At 35.5% G+C, this 12,840-nt stretch overlaps 1 protein-coding gene across 16 annotated transcripts; it reads right to left on the bottom strand.

The window, feature by feature from the left end:
• Nucleotides 1–221: 221 nt before the first annotated feature.
• Nucleotides 222–6,556, bottom strand: LOC140883419 (uncharacterized). Of its 16 annotated transcripts, none has more exons than XM_073289899.1 (10): nt 6,225–6,556; nt 5,888–6,072; nt 5,148–5,260; nt 4,648–4,984; nt 4,396–4,458; nt 3,235–3,357; nt 2,604–2,653; nt 2,266–2,385; nt 1,398–1,530; nt 222–489 (listed from the first exon to the last, which is right to left on the bottom strand). In XM_073289899.1, the coding sequence occupies exons 1-3, from the start codon at nt 6,387–6,389 to the stop codon at nt 5,239–5,241; spliced, it is 372 nt and encodes a 123-aa protein (XP_073146000.1). In that variant the 5' UTR covers nt 6,390–6,556; the 3' UTR covers nt 222–489; nt 1,398–1,530; nt 2,266–2,385; nt 2,604–2,653; nt 3,235–3,357; nt 4,396–4,458; nt 4,648–4,984; nt 5,148–5,238. The 16 variants fall into 16 exon arrangements, with proteins under 16 accessions (XP_073146000.1, XP_073146058.1, XP_073146043.1 ...); XM_073289957.1 differs by having other exon boundaries at nt 3,235–3,312; XM_073289942.1 differs by having other exon boundaries at nt 4,725–4,984.
• Nucleotides 6,557–12,840: the final 6,284 nt, after the last annotated feature.

Here is a 12,840-nt window from a genome sequence, read left to right as displayed (position 1 = left end):
TATGGCTTCGGCTTTTACATTGATTGATGAAGTAAAAATATATGTATCACTAAATCAACATTAAACAATTTTAATTAGATACAATAACACCATTAATATATATATATATATATATATATATATATATATATATATTAATGGTGTTATTGTATCTAATTAAAATTGTTTAATGTTATATATATATATATATATATATATATATATATATATATATATATATCTGAAACGTAAAATACACTAATTAGATTGATAAATTATCCATCCAAAAGTACATCCATCAATAAAAAATTATGCATCCACGAGTATTTCTACAAAAGATTGATAAATTATCCATCCAAAAGTATATCCATCAATAAAAGTATTATGCATCCCAACGTGCATATGACCAATTTATGAACCTACATAGGAGTAGACGAATTCGCTCCATTCACTTCTAATTTCGTCAAATTGAGCTTGGTCGTAATATTGGTTCCTGATGGATCCTGAATACTGAAATGTAAAAAAAATAAAATACATTAGAATAAAATTTAAGATCGAGGATTCATATTTGCCAGTTCACAAATAAGGGTAACGACATATGCAGGTACTGATCACAGGTTGTCATTGCAACAGATGATTAAATTAAAACATTACTAAATTGAAAACACAGTACTCTATCAAGGATACATATATATTTGTCATTTCACAAATAATTCCAACAGCTAGCTAATGAAAAGCTTGAAGCTTCAACATAATAGATCTAAAGAAAATTTAAATAAAAGTATTTGTGGGTCTATAGCATCACAAGCCTTGCCTCGACCATTTGCAGCACCAATTATTGAAATTCTTGCAATCTTATTCCTTTTTCATATTACGTTTTTGGTTTGGAAATGAGTGCTAAATTTGCAGAAGTAGGGAGGCAGAGAATGCGAGAACGAATAGACAGGTGGTGAGAGATAGAGAAATAGCCAATAAGTGCAGAATCAAATGCAGAACATAGAACAGTCGCACGAAATACCATTGACCCAATCCAAACTAGAAACAATAATCCATACATCATAGAGCAGTCGCAAGTAATCTCAGACAATTTTGATTCCAACATTTATCAGCATGGAATAATGGCCTTTTTCGTACGAGAAAATATGATATAAACCAGCGAGCAAGTACAATATGTCAATATCTCTGAAAAAGAGTTGTTTAAAAAATAATTATAAAACCCTTTCACCACTAATAGTGCTAAGACATAAATTTTGGAAAGAAAAATGCCAAAAATGCCAACTTCAAAACAGAGCCTACCATAAATGCCAACTTCAAAACAGATGCCAACTTCAGATTCATTTATGAGCAACTAAGTAGCAAAAAAAGGATGGAAACAGATTTTCACGTAAACCAAATCATAAAATGAAAAGGAAACTCACCATTTTATCCAAATGTAGATTTTCACATTCAACTATATCTTTCATATACTTCATCACACAAAATCCGCATTCAACCGAACCACTTTGTTAAGGATAAGCTTGTAATTATCTTCATGATCAACTACTGCAGCCACTGAAATAACCGACAATCTTATTTTACAAAAATTACAATCTAGCATTATTTAAATTTATCTCCTCCTGCACTCCGTGAGATATTTTGTCAACCATGCGACTCATTTCTATCAGACCATACTTCAATGTAATAACATTGCGTAACACAGACAAAAAGGATAGTTTTGTAGCATCTCAGAAACTATTCCATGAGATCAGGTGAACAATCACCATTTGTAAGAATTTATTGAAGTAAACTTGACAAACATTGAGACACTGCAACACTACCTTGGAACCATGATTAGTAGGAATTAGCACAAGTATCACTATAATCCATTAAATCAACCCCTTTGAACTCCAAATAGCCCATGAAAATTCCTATTTAAATGAAGCATGAGATGCTTTGAAACTAGTAAACATACAACAATCAGTAGAACTATTGTTATGCTTGAAGAAAGCCAACAGATGTCACCAAATAGCAATTTCTATATAGGACAGAATGTAAGTCACATGTCCCTAATTAATTTTTGTTGTCCTATCCCTACCAAAAATAAACTATCCTGCTCACGAGAAATTTGTGGTATTTGTAGCTCAAGAAAGATGTTTTTCCAGATAAAGCTTGACATCTTCCTAGAACATAAAGAGCAAGAGGCATTTGAAACTCAACCACGTTGATTAAGTAATAAATTTGTTCGCTAAAGCAGATAAGGTTAACTTCTAAGTAAGTCAAACATCTTAAAAAGTAGAGATTGATTACATTATTTTTCAAAACCAAAAAAATCTTCAACATGAGGCTCAGCTGCTGGAGATCAATCCTTTTCGCTACTACCGAGTCTAGCATATCTATAGTAGTTCTCCACAAGCTATAAACCAAACCCTGAATCATAAAATCGTGTAAATATATAAAGATGCAATTGATTTAAAGCAGAACAAGAGAAAACAACACATCTGCCATTGAAATTTGAGTTAGCTCATAACCTTCAGTTTCATTGTTGATACTTGAGAGAATAATTAGTTGAGCTCAAATATGCTCATGAGGAGATACTAAACTTTGCGTATAAATGTCACAACATAGAATTCAGTAAATAAACTCACATTTAATAATATAGTTCTCTGCCACTCTGTGTGTTCGTCCTTCCCACAACCTACTTTTCATGAAAGGAATTCAGTGAAAATGATAACTTTTCTTTCTCTGTCAACCGCATTGCAAGATTAATTAAGTGAATACATCTTACTTTTTCATGATTAGGCTAAAGAAAAATTACCTCCAGAGAGCAATAGCTAAATTAAATCAAAATAAATGTTCAGGAAGCATTAAAAACAAACCGAGTATATTATCCGAGTCCAACATGGTACTTGTCAATAGTAAAATAAGGAAAAAATGTTCAGATAAACAATAGATACCAAGAAACCCAAACAAGGAGCCCACATGCAATTTGAGCTCAGTGTCCTTCCCCATGAACTTACTGTGTTATTATCACACATAACAACAACAAAAAAATATTATTTAATAACTATTAGCCATTAATAAACATGAGTTAAGTAGCATTATGTGGAGTCCCTTATTTTAATTAAGGGCATTCTCAAATTGTCTGATCCATTACTCGCGTTTTTGTACTGCACAATTTTCAAATAACAAAATTACTTCATTCAGACACCTCAATCACAAACAAAATTGTTTAAGTAAAGAGGGATGAAACTGATAATAAAAACATATAAGATCTACCTGCAGATAGTATGCGTGCTCCCAGACATCGATCCCAAACAGAGTAACCATATTCGACCCTTTAGTAACCAGAGGATCCTGCCACAAATACTCTGTTGCCTTCACTACCATTTTGTTTCAAATCTGGACAATCGTTGATTTATATAACAATTTTTGGCTATTGAATGGCATAGGCCAGCCATATAAAGAACTCATCTTCTCAAGAAAAATCAACATATATGTTTAAAAGACGGAGAACATATACATGCCAACAAATTTTCACTACATATATATAAATATATATATAAAACTTTTCCAACAATCAAGCATGATTTTTTTCCTGCATGTTTTTACTATATCCACCATCAAGATCCATCCATTTTAGGATATTCTTTTTGGCGCAGCAAAAAACAAAAACAAAAAAAATCTCAAGATCACATTCAAACCTTACTTTGTATATATGCATCTAGAAATTCCAAAATTTAAGCAATTTATAACACTATATTCAAATTAATTTCAACCATGAATCACATAACCTAATTGTAAATCAATTACACAACATGGCAGATATTAAAAATTCAGAAAATTGTTAGCATTTTTCTTAGGGTTGTCACTGAAATAATTTATAAGAAATTTCTAAAATACCTCTTAAAGGGTGGTTTTGCAATAGCATTTGTTGCTGTTATGATTAATTTTCGATGCTCTATTACATCAAAAAATATATCGCATCATACCATTTATAAAAAATAAAAATATTCAAATAATTGAAATAATAGTATGAACGAAGCAAAAAAAATAGTCAATATGCTATTATTTAATTGTCAATACAGTACTAACTCAAGAAAACAATAATATTGAATGAAGCAACAATAATCCATTTATTCATCTAAAATATATTCTCAAGGAAAATGTATCATCATAAAACATATATCAAAGAAAGGGCTAGCTCAAGATATTTAAAAACTAATTTAAAAAAATTTAGCTGTAAATATGAAGGAGGTGAAACATAAATTAAAATATTGCTAGTTGATGATATGTGTAGTATAATTAATGCCCTCGTAGAAGTTGAACCTATATTTTGTATATAGTATAGATAAATCATGGAGTAAGCATTTCGAAGTTAATAATTTGAAAATTTGTGCTTTATATCTAAAACAATCTCATTCAAGAAGGATGACTCACCAATGCGGATAAGATGACATTATTCATAAGCCCCAAGTATGACAGTGTCGCCGAGTTTTAAATCTGAACATGTGATATAGATAACAAAAAATTAGAACAATCTATAAAATCAAACCAGCAATTTAATTTAGCTCGCAAAAAAGATGGAGAATTTTCACGACTTGAGTTTAAAACTAAGCAGATGGCATTTGGAGTTTGAGCAGTAAACTATATACGATAAACAAGAAAATTAGATAAAAGGTGTCAAATTACACAATCTTTTCTCATGCAAAGCTGGATCCTTCCACCAAATGTTTGAGAAGCAACATTGTATAAAATAATTCAAGTACCTCTAGGTCAAAATACACCTGCCCCAATCCAGTGACATGGAAATATAACAGTAACTTGTGACCCATTTGAAAATTTAAGTAAAACAATCGTACATATAGGGATGACCAGAATTTATTGCAAATCAGCTTGATCAAATCTGTTATTTCAATTAATATATGGGTTTGTGATCTCAACGAGATGTTTAAATATATATAGCAGATGAAAAAATGTTTCCTCAACAATGTGATGAACCGGTACTCTCTCCTCATCTGATTTAAACCTGAAAATAATAAACAAGCAGGAAATAAGATATGAATCAAATAACACTTTCACTCCTGATCTATTGGAGAATTGGTAGTATAAGAAAGAGGATTCCACAGGAGGACAACTATATCGCACTGAAATAGGACATAGGAATAGGATAGAGGAATATAACACTAAACTGAAAAAGTAGGACAGAGGAATACGATAACCTAAGTGCTGAACCCTCCAGAAAGTAGCAAAGGAATATCATGACTCTCAGCTCCGTGAACATTAGATGGATTTCCTCTTACACCTTTCCAGAATTCAGCAAAATAATCAATAAAAATTAAAATTAACATGGATCTGAAGTTCAAAATCAAGAATTTATTTACCCTGTAAATTGTTTGACAATGAGTACAATATACTAAATTCTCTATACAACTGAAATAAATATAAATTAGTCCACTTTTTTTTTTATCACAAGACTCATATATGTAACAAGGCCACAACACTAACCAATATGTAGGAGTGCCAAACAGGGAGGGAATACAACTAATATGCTCTACTTGTATACAAAACGTATGAAGTGGGAGAAAAATATGAACATGAAACAACTAGATGTAACAAATAAAAAAGCAATATCCTTGAACATAATACTTTAATGGATAAATACGGCATTGAGATTCAAAGAAAATGTTCAAACTTGAGAATATCGTTTTATCATTGATAGTTTCAATTAAAATAGTTAGAAATTGTAAATTTTCTTGGTAAGATTCTCAGATACCGAAAGATTCACAATAAGCTAAATGAACGTCAGTCAAAATTCATTAAACTAGAAAAAAAACATAGCCCTAAATCTCACTGCTAATGCAAAGAGCAGTCATAGAAACACAATAAACCGCAAACAACACTGCCAAATAACAATATGGATCCTGGTTACCCATAGTCACGACCAGTCACAACCGACATAAGCAATATCCTCCACTCAACATCCCACTTCAGGTACCACGAAACTTCTTCGACAATCACATCCAACGCTAATTCCTCAAACTCCACCTCATTCACCACTATCTCCTCCGTCAAATCATAGCCGCGAATGCCAACCACCGACCAAGTGCGAAATACCTGGATGATGCCACTGGCCCGACGATTAAACACCAAAAAGAAGCAGCAGAATACATCAATGCTCGGTAAAAAAAATTATCAGCGACTCTCAAAAGAGAGATTCAAAAGGAAAACAACAAAAAAACGCTGGATCTGAATAAAAAAAATCCAACCTTGAAGAGCGGGAGTGAAGTTGCAGGGGTACCACCATGAGGACGCAGCAACGAGAGATCAGAATTGGCAGTCGTTGATGTATCTAAGCGCGATCCGAATACTCTGTTGCCGCCGCGACTGCCACCACCTGGTCTCAAGCTTAGCACCGACTGATCAGATTGCATAAATCCAAATCCAACAGATAAAAAAAACAAAGAAAAATTTCCACCGTCCAAACAACCACAATTTGGTTTCCGGCGCTGTGGAACGTCAGAGACTCAAAATCAGCGGATAGGGTTTTAGAGAAAATGGGAAGCGTAAAAACGATGAAGTGATGAGGATCTGGTTTTCCCTTTTCTACTTCAGCATCAATATAAATTATATATTTTTTAAATTTATTACTTCATCAAATTGGTTACGCTGAAGTTAAATGTTGACACAAATTAGTTGTGAAGCCCGTGTTTTTTAACATCTGAAGTATAAATCTATTTTTTACTTCGTCATTTTTACTATTGAAGTATATTATTATATATAACTTCACATTTTATAATATGCGAAGTAAAAAATGGCGAAGTAAAAACCGAAAATTCTACTAGTGCGTCCTCGAAAACAGATCTTAAGTACTGAATGTTAAACAGAAATCGGAACCATTCTTTATTCAAATCAAACGTTTACAGAGTTTGCAACTGAATACAACTGAAAGAATGAAATCAAAACAACTCAGGATGGTCTTCACGCATCCTGTCTTCAAGCTCCCAAGTAGCTTCCTCAGTGCCTCGGCGCTGCCACTGAACTAAAACCAAAGGAATGACTTTGTTCCGCAAAACCTTATCCTTATAATCCAGGATACGAATAGGTTTCTCAACATAGGTCAAATCCTTGTTCACCTGAATTTCAGACCACTGTAGAATATGAGATTCATTCGCCACATACCGTCGCAACAGAGATACGTGAAACACGTCGTGAATACTGGATAGATGCGGTGGCAAAGCTAGTCGATAAGCCAAATCGCCGATGCTCTCCAAGATCTCAAACGGACCGATAAACCTGGGAGACAACTTGCCCTTAAGGCCAAATCTGAGAATCTTGCGAAAAGGTGACACTCTCATAAACACTTTCTCCCCAACATCGAACTGCAAAGGCCTACGCTTGGTATTAGCATAGCTGGCCTGACGATCCTGTGCAGTCTTAATCCGTTTCTTGATCTGATCAACAATGTCTATCGCTTGCTGGATAAACTCTGGTCCCTCAGCCTGTCTCTCCCCCACTTCTACCCAGAAGAGTGGAGTACGACAACGTCGCCCGTACAACGCCTCAAAAGGTTCCATCCCAATACTAGTATGATAGCTGTTGTTGTACGCGAACTCGATCAACGGCAAATGATCCTGCCAGGCTGAACCAAAATCCATGACGCACGCTCTAAGCATATCCTCCAAAGTACAGATAGTGCACTCTGACTGACCATCAGTCTTCGGATGATAGGTAGTACTCAAACTGAGAGTAGTACCCATCGCACGCTGAACACTCCCCCAAAATCTAGAAGTGAACCTGGGGTCCCGATCGCTGACAATGCTCACAGGCACTCCATGAAGTCGAACGATCTCCTGAATGTACAACCGAGCCATACGATCCACATTGTACTCCCGGCTATAGGCAATGAAATGCGCTGACTTGGTGAGTCGGTCCACCACAACCCAGATAGCATCACAGTTCTTCGGCGATACCGGCAAATGGGTCACAAAGTCCATTGTGATAAACTCTCATTTCCATTCAGGAATAGGCAGACTGTGAAGCAATCCTCCAGGTTGTCGGTGCTCTTCTTTGACATGTTGACACACCAAACATCTCGAAACAAACTGATAAACACTACGTTTCATACCCTTCCACCAGAAATGAGTACGTAGATCCTTGTACATCTTGTTGCTCCCAGGATGAATACTCAACTTAGTGCGATGCACCTGAGACAAAATCTCCTCTCGCAACTCTTCATCCTGCGTAATCACAAGCCTACCAGACAAACACAGAAATCCATTTGACTGATAATGAAATCCAGACGAGCTACCCTCGTTAGCTAGACAAGCTAAACGCTGGGTCTTCGAGTCAGACATCTGAGCATCTCGAATCTGCGAATACAAAGCTGGCTCAGATATTATCTCAAACATCTGGATATTCTGCATACCTTTCTTATGCTTGAAGGTATATCCTGAAGTACAACAGTCACTGATCGCACTAGACATCGAACAAGTCTGAAGTGCGGATATTCGCACCTTGCGACTCAAGGCATCAGCGGTGAGATTAGAAGCTCCCGGATGGTACTTAATCTTGCAATCATAGTCCTTAAGCAAGTCCATCCAACGTCTCTGCCTCAGGTTCAACTCCACCTGAGTGAACAGATACTTGAGACTCTTATGGTCAGTGAAGATCTCAAATTTCTCGCCATATAGATCATGACGCCAGATCTTCAAAGCGAATACAATGGCTGCTAACTCCAAATCATGGACTGGATAGTTGTCCTCATGAAGCTGAAAGAGTGGGTGCCCGGTTAGTCAACTTGTGGCTAAGGGCTTTTGTGACTCTATGTATAAACAATCTTTTGTTTAATATAATTTACACTTTTATAATGGCATTGACCTTATCTTTCTTCATAATGTTATATTATGATATACTATTGTTGTTTTGATAAAGACCTTGAATATACTATAGTGTATGTAAGATATGGTAGCACATGGGGATGGCTATCATGAAAGACATCTTATAGTCACTGTATATTCTAAACAGTTCCTAGTCAATTGAGTCGTCCGCTAATAAGGATAAGGATCGCTCGAGATTGAGACTAGCTTTTGCGATGCCGAGTACCACGTTTCATTGGTATGGAACATAGAGATGTTCAAAGCATACAAATGGATATTCATATGATGAATGATCAAACTACCCTATTCGGACTTTCCAAGTGGTTATCACTTATCGAGTGGATAAAGTCCGCGGTTTTTGTTGTACACCATTAGTCCTTATTACTTGAAACATCATTGAGACTCTATATGCTAGTACTGTACTTTGACTCGTTTACCGACTCTATTGGGGTCATCAGGTGTCGGGATTGGGTACAGTTATGACACATATAGGAGTCGATTCTTTGTTGTCAATGATTCACCACATACTCACGAGTGTGGATATCCTATGCGATCTGAGGAGATATTAGTGTGACGAATCTCTGGCCAGAGTACATGATGTGTTTTAGGTTACTTGGTGTTCCTAGTAACACATGCGATGTCAATAATAGATCTCCAGGATGTTATGCATAGTTATCGAATCTCGAACGACTCTCGATGCACCACTGGTTGTTGATTCGATCGGAATATTTGGTTGAAGGGACCGTACTGTACGCTAACCAAAATCTATTGGTTCTTGCAGACACTATCAGTAATACCTAGGGAATCATGGGGCGATGTTGCTAGGCGCTCTTACCATGATTCGATGGGTAAGTCGAAAATTGTTGTTCCGAGTCACAAGGAGTTGTGAGCCCACGGCTAGCTGTATTCCTGAACCATTGAGGGTTACACAAGTAATGGATTACTAAAACCCCGTAGAGATAGTTAAATTTAAAGAGTTAAATTTAATGAAAGAGAAGTTGGACTTCTTAATTAAAAGGGAGTGGGATTTCCTAAAATGACATAGGGATGGGCATTTTTGGAAATCACTGAATTCGGATTCAGAAAAATTATCTTGACTTTAAAAGATGCAGAAATGGTTTCTGTGCACATTGGTGAAATCAATTTATCAATCGGAGTCACGATGAATTTTATATTAATTTCTAGAACAACGGGCTTGGCTTGTTGAACTAAGTTATGGATTGTGGGCCCTAAGGAGTTAGAGTCCTAATATAATTATAACTTAATCTAGTCTAGAAATAATCTATAAATATGTAAGCAATGTTCAAAATTCATCAGAGAATTCAGTCTAGAAATTTCGAACACTACATATAATTTTTCAAGAGGATTTTCGAAAATTTCTCTGTCCCTTTTGGAGAAAATTCGACTTATGATTTTTGTGAAAAATTACAAATTGAATTAACAGATCATATCTGTTTATTCTCTACGTAAAACTTCTGATTGATTTATAGTACAGTCAATCAGAGGGTTTCTGTTTTTCATTCATGGACCTAATTCCGGAGTTAGATCGTGACTGTCATCGGTTCCTGGGATTTACAAGAAGAGCAGATTAAATTCTGTTGGACTCCACAATCAAGCCTTTGCTTGACGAGGTAAAAATTTAACTGTGTTTTATTTTTACTTGAACAAATTTAATCGTAAAAGTTTTGATTCCCATATATGGAATCGTTCCATATAATAAAATAAAATTTTTAAACTTCCGCTGCACCGGGTATCAATTCTTAATTGATCTGAACACGTTTTCCAACAGTGGTATCAGAGACAGGTTGCTCAGATCAAACGATTAAATTAATCGATTGTACAAAATTTTGAAGCCTCGGTTTTTGAAACAAAACGAATATTTTAAAATTGAATTTTAATGGGCAAATCGGGCAGCGATCGTCGCTTCCCGGGGCAGCGATTTGATCGCTGCCCTGCCCGGGCCCCTCTTTGGGGCGCGGGCTGCCCGGGATTGTCCCGGGCAGCCCGGAAAAATTATTTTTAATTTTTAATTAAAATTTTAATTTTTTTGAAATTCTAGTTTTTGATCCGATCGAAAATTGTTTTTGATTGGTTCACGAGGCATCGGATCGAATTGTTCGAGTCCGAAAATTTTAAAATTGATTTTTGGATAAAATTGAATTTTTGGAAAATTTATAAATTTTATCCGTTAAATTAAATTTTATAAAATTAATTATTTTGTTACAATTGATGATAAGATATGATCTTATGGTTGGATAAGATAAAATATGATTTTATCTTTTAAATTATGATGCCTTTGCATGTTTATCCAATTATTTAATTATTGAATTAATTATTGGATAAAAGATGATCGATTGCCATGACCAATGTTTTAGGTGTATGTTAGATAATTTACATTTGTCTTATTGTTGTTGGATTTTATTAATGGTCTTGGTTTATAGCCCAATATGATTGTCATATGTAATAAAAGTGGGCCTGGTTCATGGCTCGTTCCCACCCCTAAAAATGTATCTCATATTTGTCATCGAAATTTATTGTAAATTTATTAGACTTAGTGGGAGGCAAAGATTTGAAGAAATGGTGGGCCCAGCAGACAATGAAGACCGAAGAAATGTAAATTGGAAGCTCAATGTAATAGGATTGCATTGCATACTTGCATATCACCTAGGATTGGACTTAGACTCGTGATTGGCAACCACGGGTCGATTAGTTAATGGGATCGATCATCCTTAAATAATATATGATATTATTGATGTATGCATGTTTAGACTAAATTGTATGAATCTCGCAAGCATACATAAATTGCATGATGAGACAAATTTTAAAAATTAAAAATCCCTCATTTTAAATATGATTTAAAATTGATATCAATATTGTTTAAATATTCCTACCTTCCATCAACGATCAATGTATGAGATGCTACCCGCGGATACGGTTCGGCTCATATTATTGGGGGGGCCCGTTCGTCAAAAAGCTGTACATTGGATCGACACATGTTGTAAGTTGGGTGGAACTCCCATGGGATTGGCTCATATTATTGGGGATTCACATGGAGACCGTCCATCACAACTTAATATTGATGGGTTATCTTGACATGTCACAATAAACGGCGTCATATTATTGGGCCCTTATTGGACATGAGGTAAAAACATGGGGGTTACTTTGGAAGTAATTGGGCTCTAACGTTTGAAAATTATGGTTGACTGATATTATTCGGGATCATGATTTGTCAATTGGACTCCATGTTCTCACTAAGGAAAACAGTTTCTCGTTTTCACTAGAGGGTAGTGAACTCGTTAAAAATAGTGGGAGTATAATTCATAAAATTAAAATTCGCCATATTTTATGTCTTAGTAAATTAATTAAACAATCATTGATTATTGTCTGTTTCCTTTTCAGTATACTATTACAATGACTTCTCGCAATCCACTGTTTTTAATTCTCGAACAAAACAAATTGACTGGCGCAAACTATACGGAATGGTTCCGTAAGTTGAAAATTATTCTTACTTCGGAAAAAGCTGTCTACGTGTTAGAGAAGCCGCCTCCAAAGGAAGCCCCGGCTAATACAATTCTGGAAGAGTTGGCCAAACTTGATTTATGGTGGGACCATGATATCAAGGCCAAATTCTACATGCAGGCTTCGATGTCTGATGAGCTTCAAAGGAGATTCGAGGATGCCGTGAATGCTGCTGACATTCACAAGAACCTCAAGGAAATATTTGGAGCTCAGTCAAGGTCGGAGAGGTATGCCACCGTCAGAGAGCTCATGACGAGCCGCATGAGAGATGGGACTTTGGTCCGTGAGCATGGGGTGCGCATGATTGGGCTCATTGAAAAGTTGGTAACACTTGACTTGACTTTGGAGCATGAAGTTAGCGCGGACTTGTTGCTTCTATCACTTCCTTCATCGTTTGATGGTTTTGTGATTAACTTCAATATGAACAAGATAGAGGCCACCCTTGAAGAGATGGTCAATATGCTTGTCACATATGAAGTCACACTAA

Source organism: Henckelia pumila, chromosome 1, assembly GCF_033568475.1.
Source record: "Henckelia pumila isolate YLH828 chromosome 1, ASM3356847v2, whole genome shotgun sequence".
Taxonomy (NCBI): domain Eukaryota; kingdom Viridiplantae; phylum Streptophyta; class Magnoliopsida; order Lamiales; family Gesneriaceae; genus Henckelia; species Henckelia pumila.
Note: the sequence above shows the minus strand (reverse complement) of the source record. Positions and strands in the feature narration are given on the sequence as shown.

What these genes read in the sequence shown, in the direction of transcription:
- LOC140883419 (XM_073289876.1), bottom strand. Translation starts at nt 6,389, where the DNA reads ATGCAATCTGATCAGTCGGTGCTAAGCTTGAGACCAGGTGGTGGCAGT. An exon ending in CTTCACTCCCGCTCTTCAAG is followed by an intron (nt 6,073 to 6,224) that starts GTTGGATTTTTT and finishes GGCATCATCCAG; the next exon opens with GTATTTCGCACTTGGTCGGT. An exon ending in GTGACTGGTCGTGACTATGG is followed by an intron (nt 5,261 to 5,887) that starts GTAACCAGGATC and finishes AATTCTGGAAAG; the next exon opens with GTGTAAGAGGAAATCCATCT.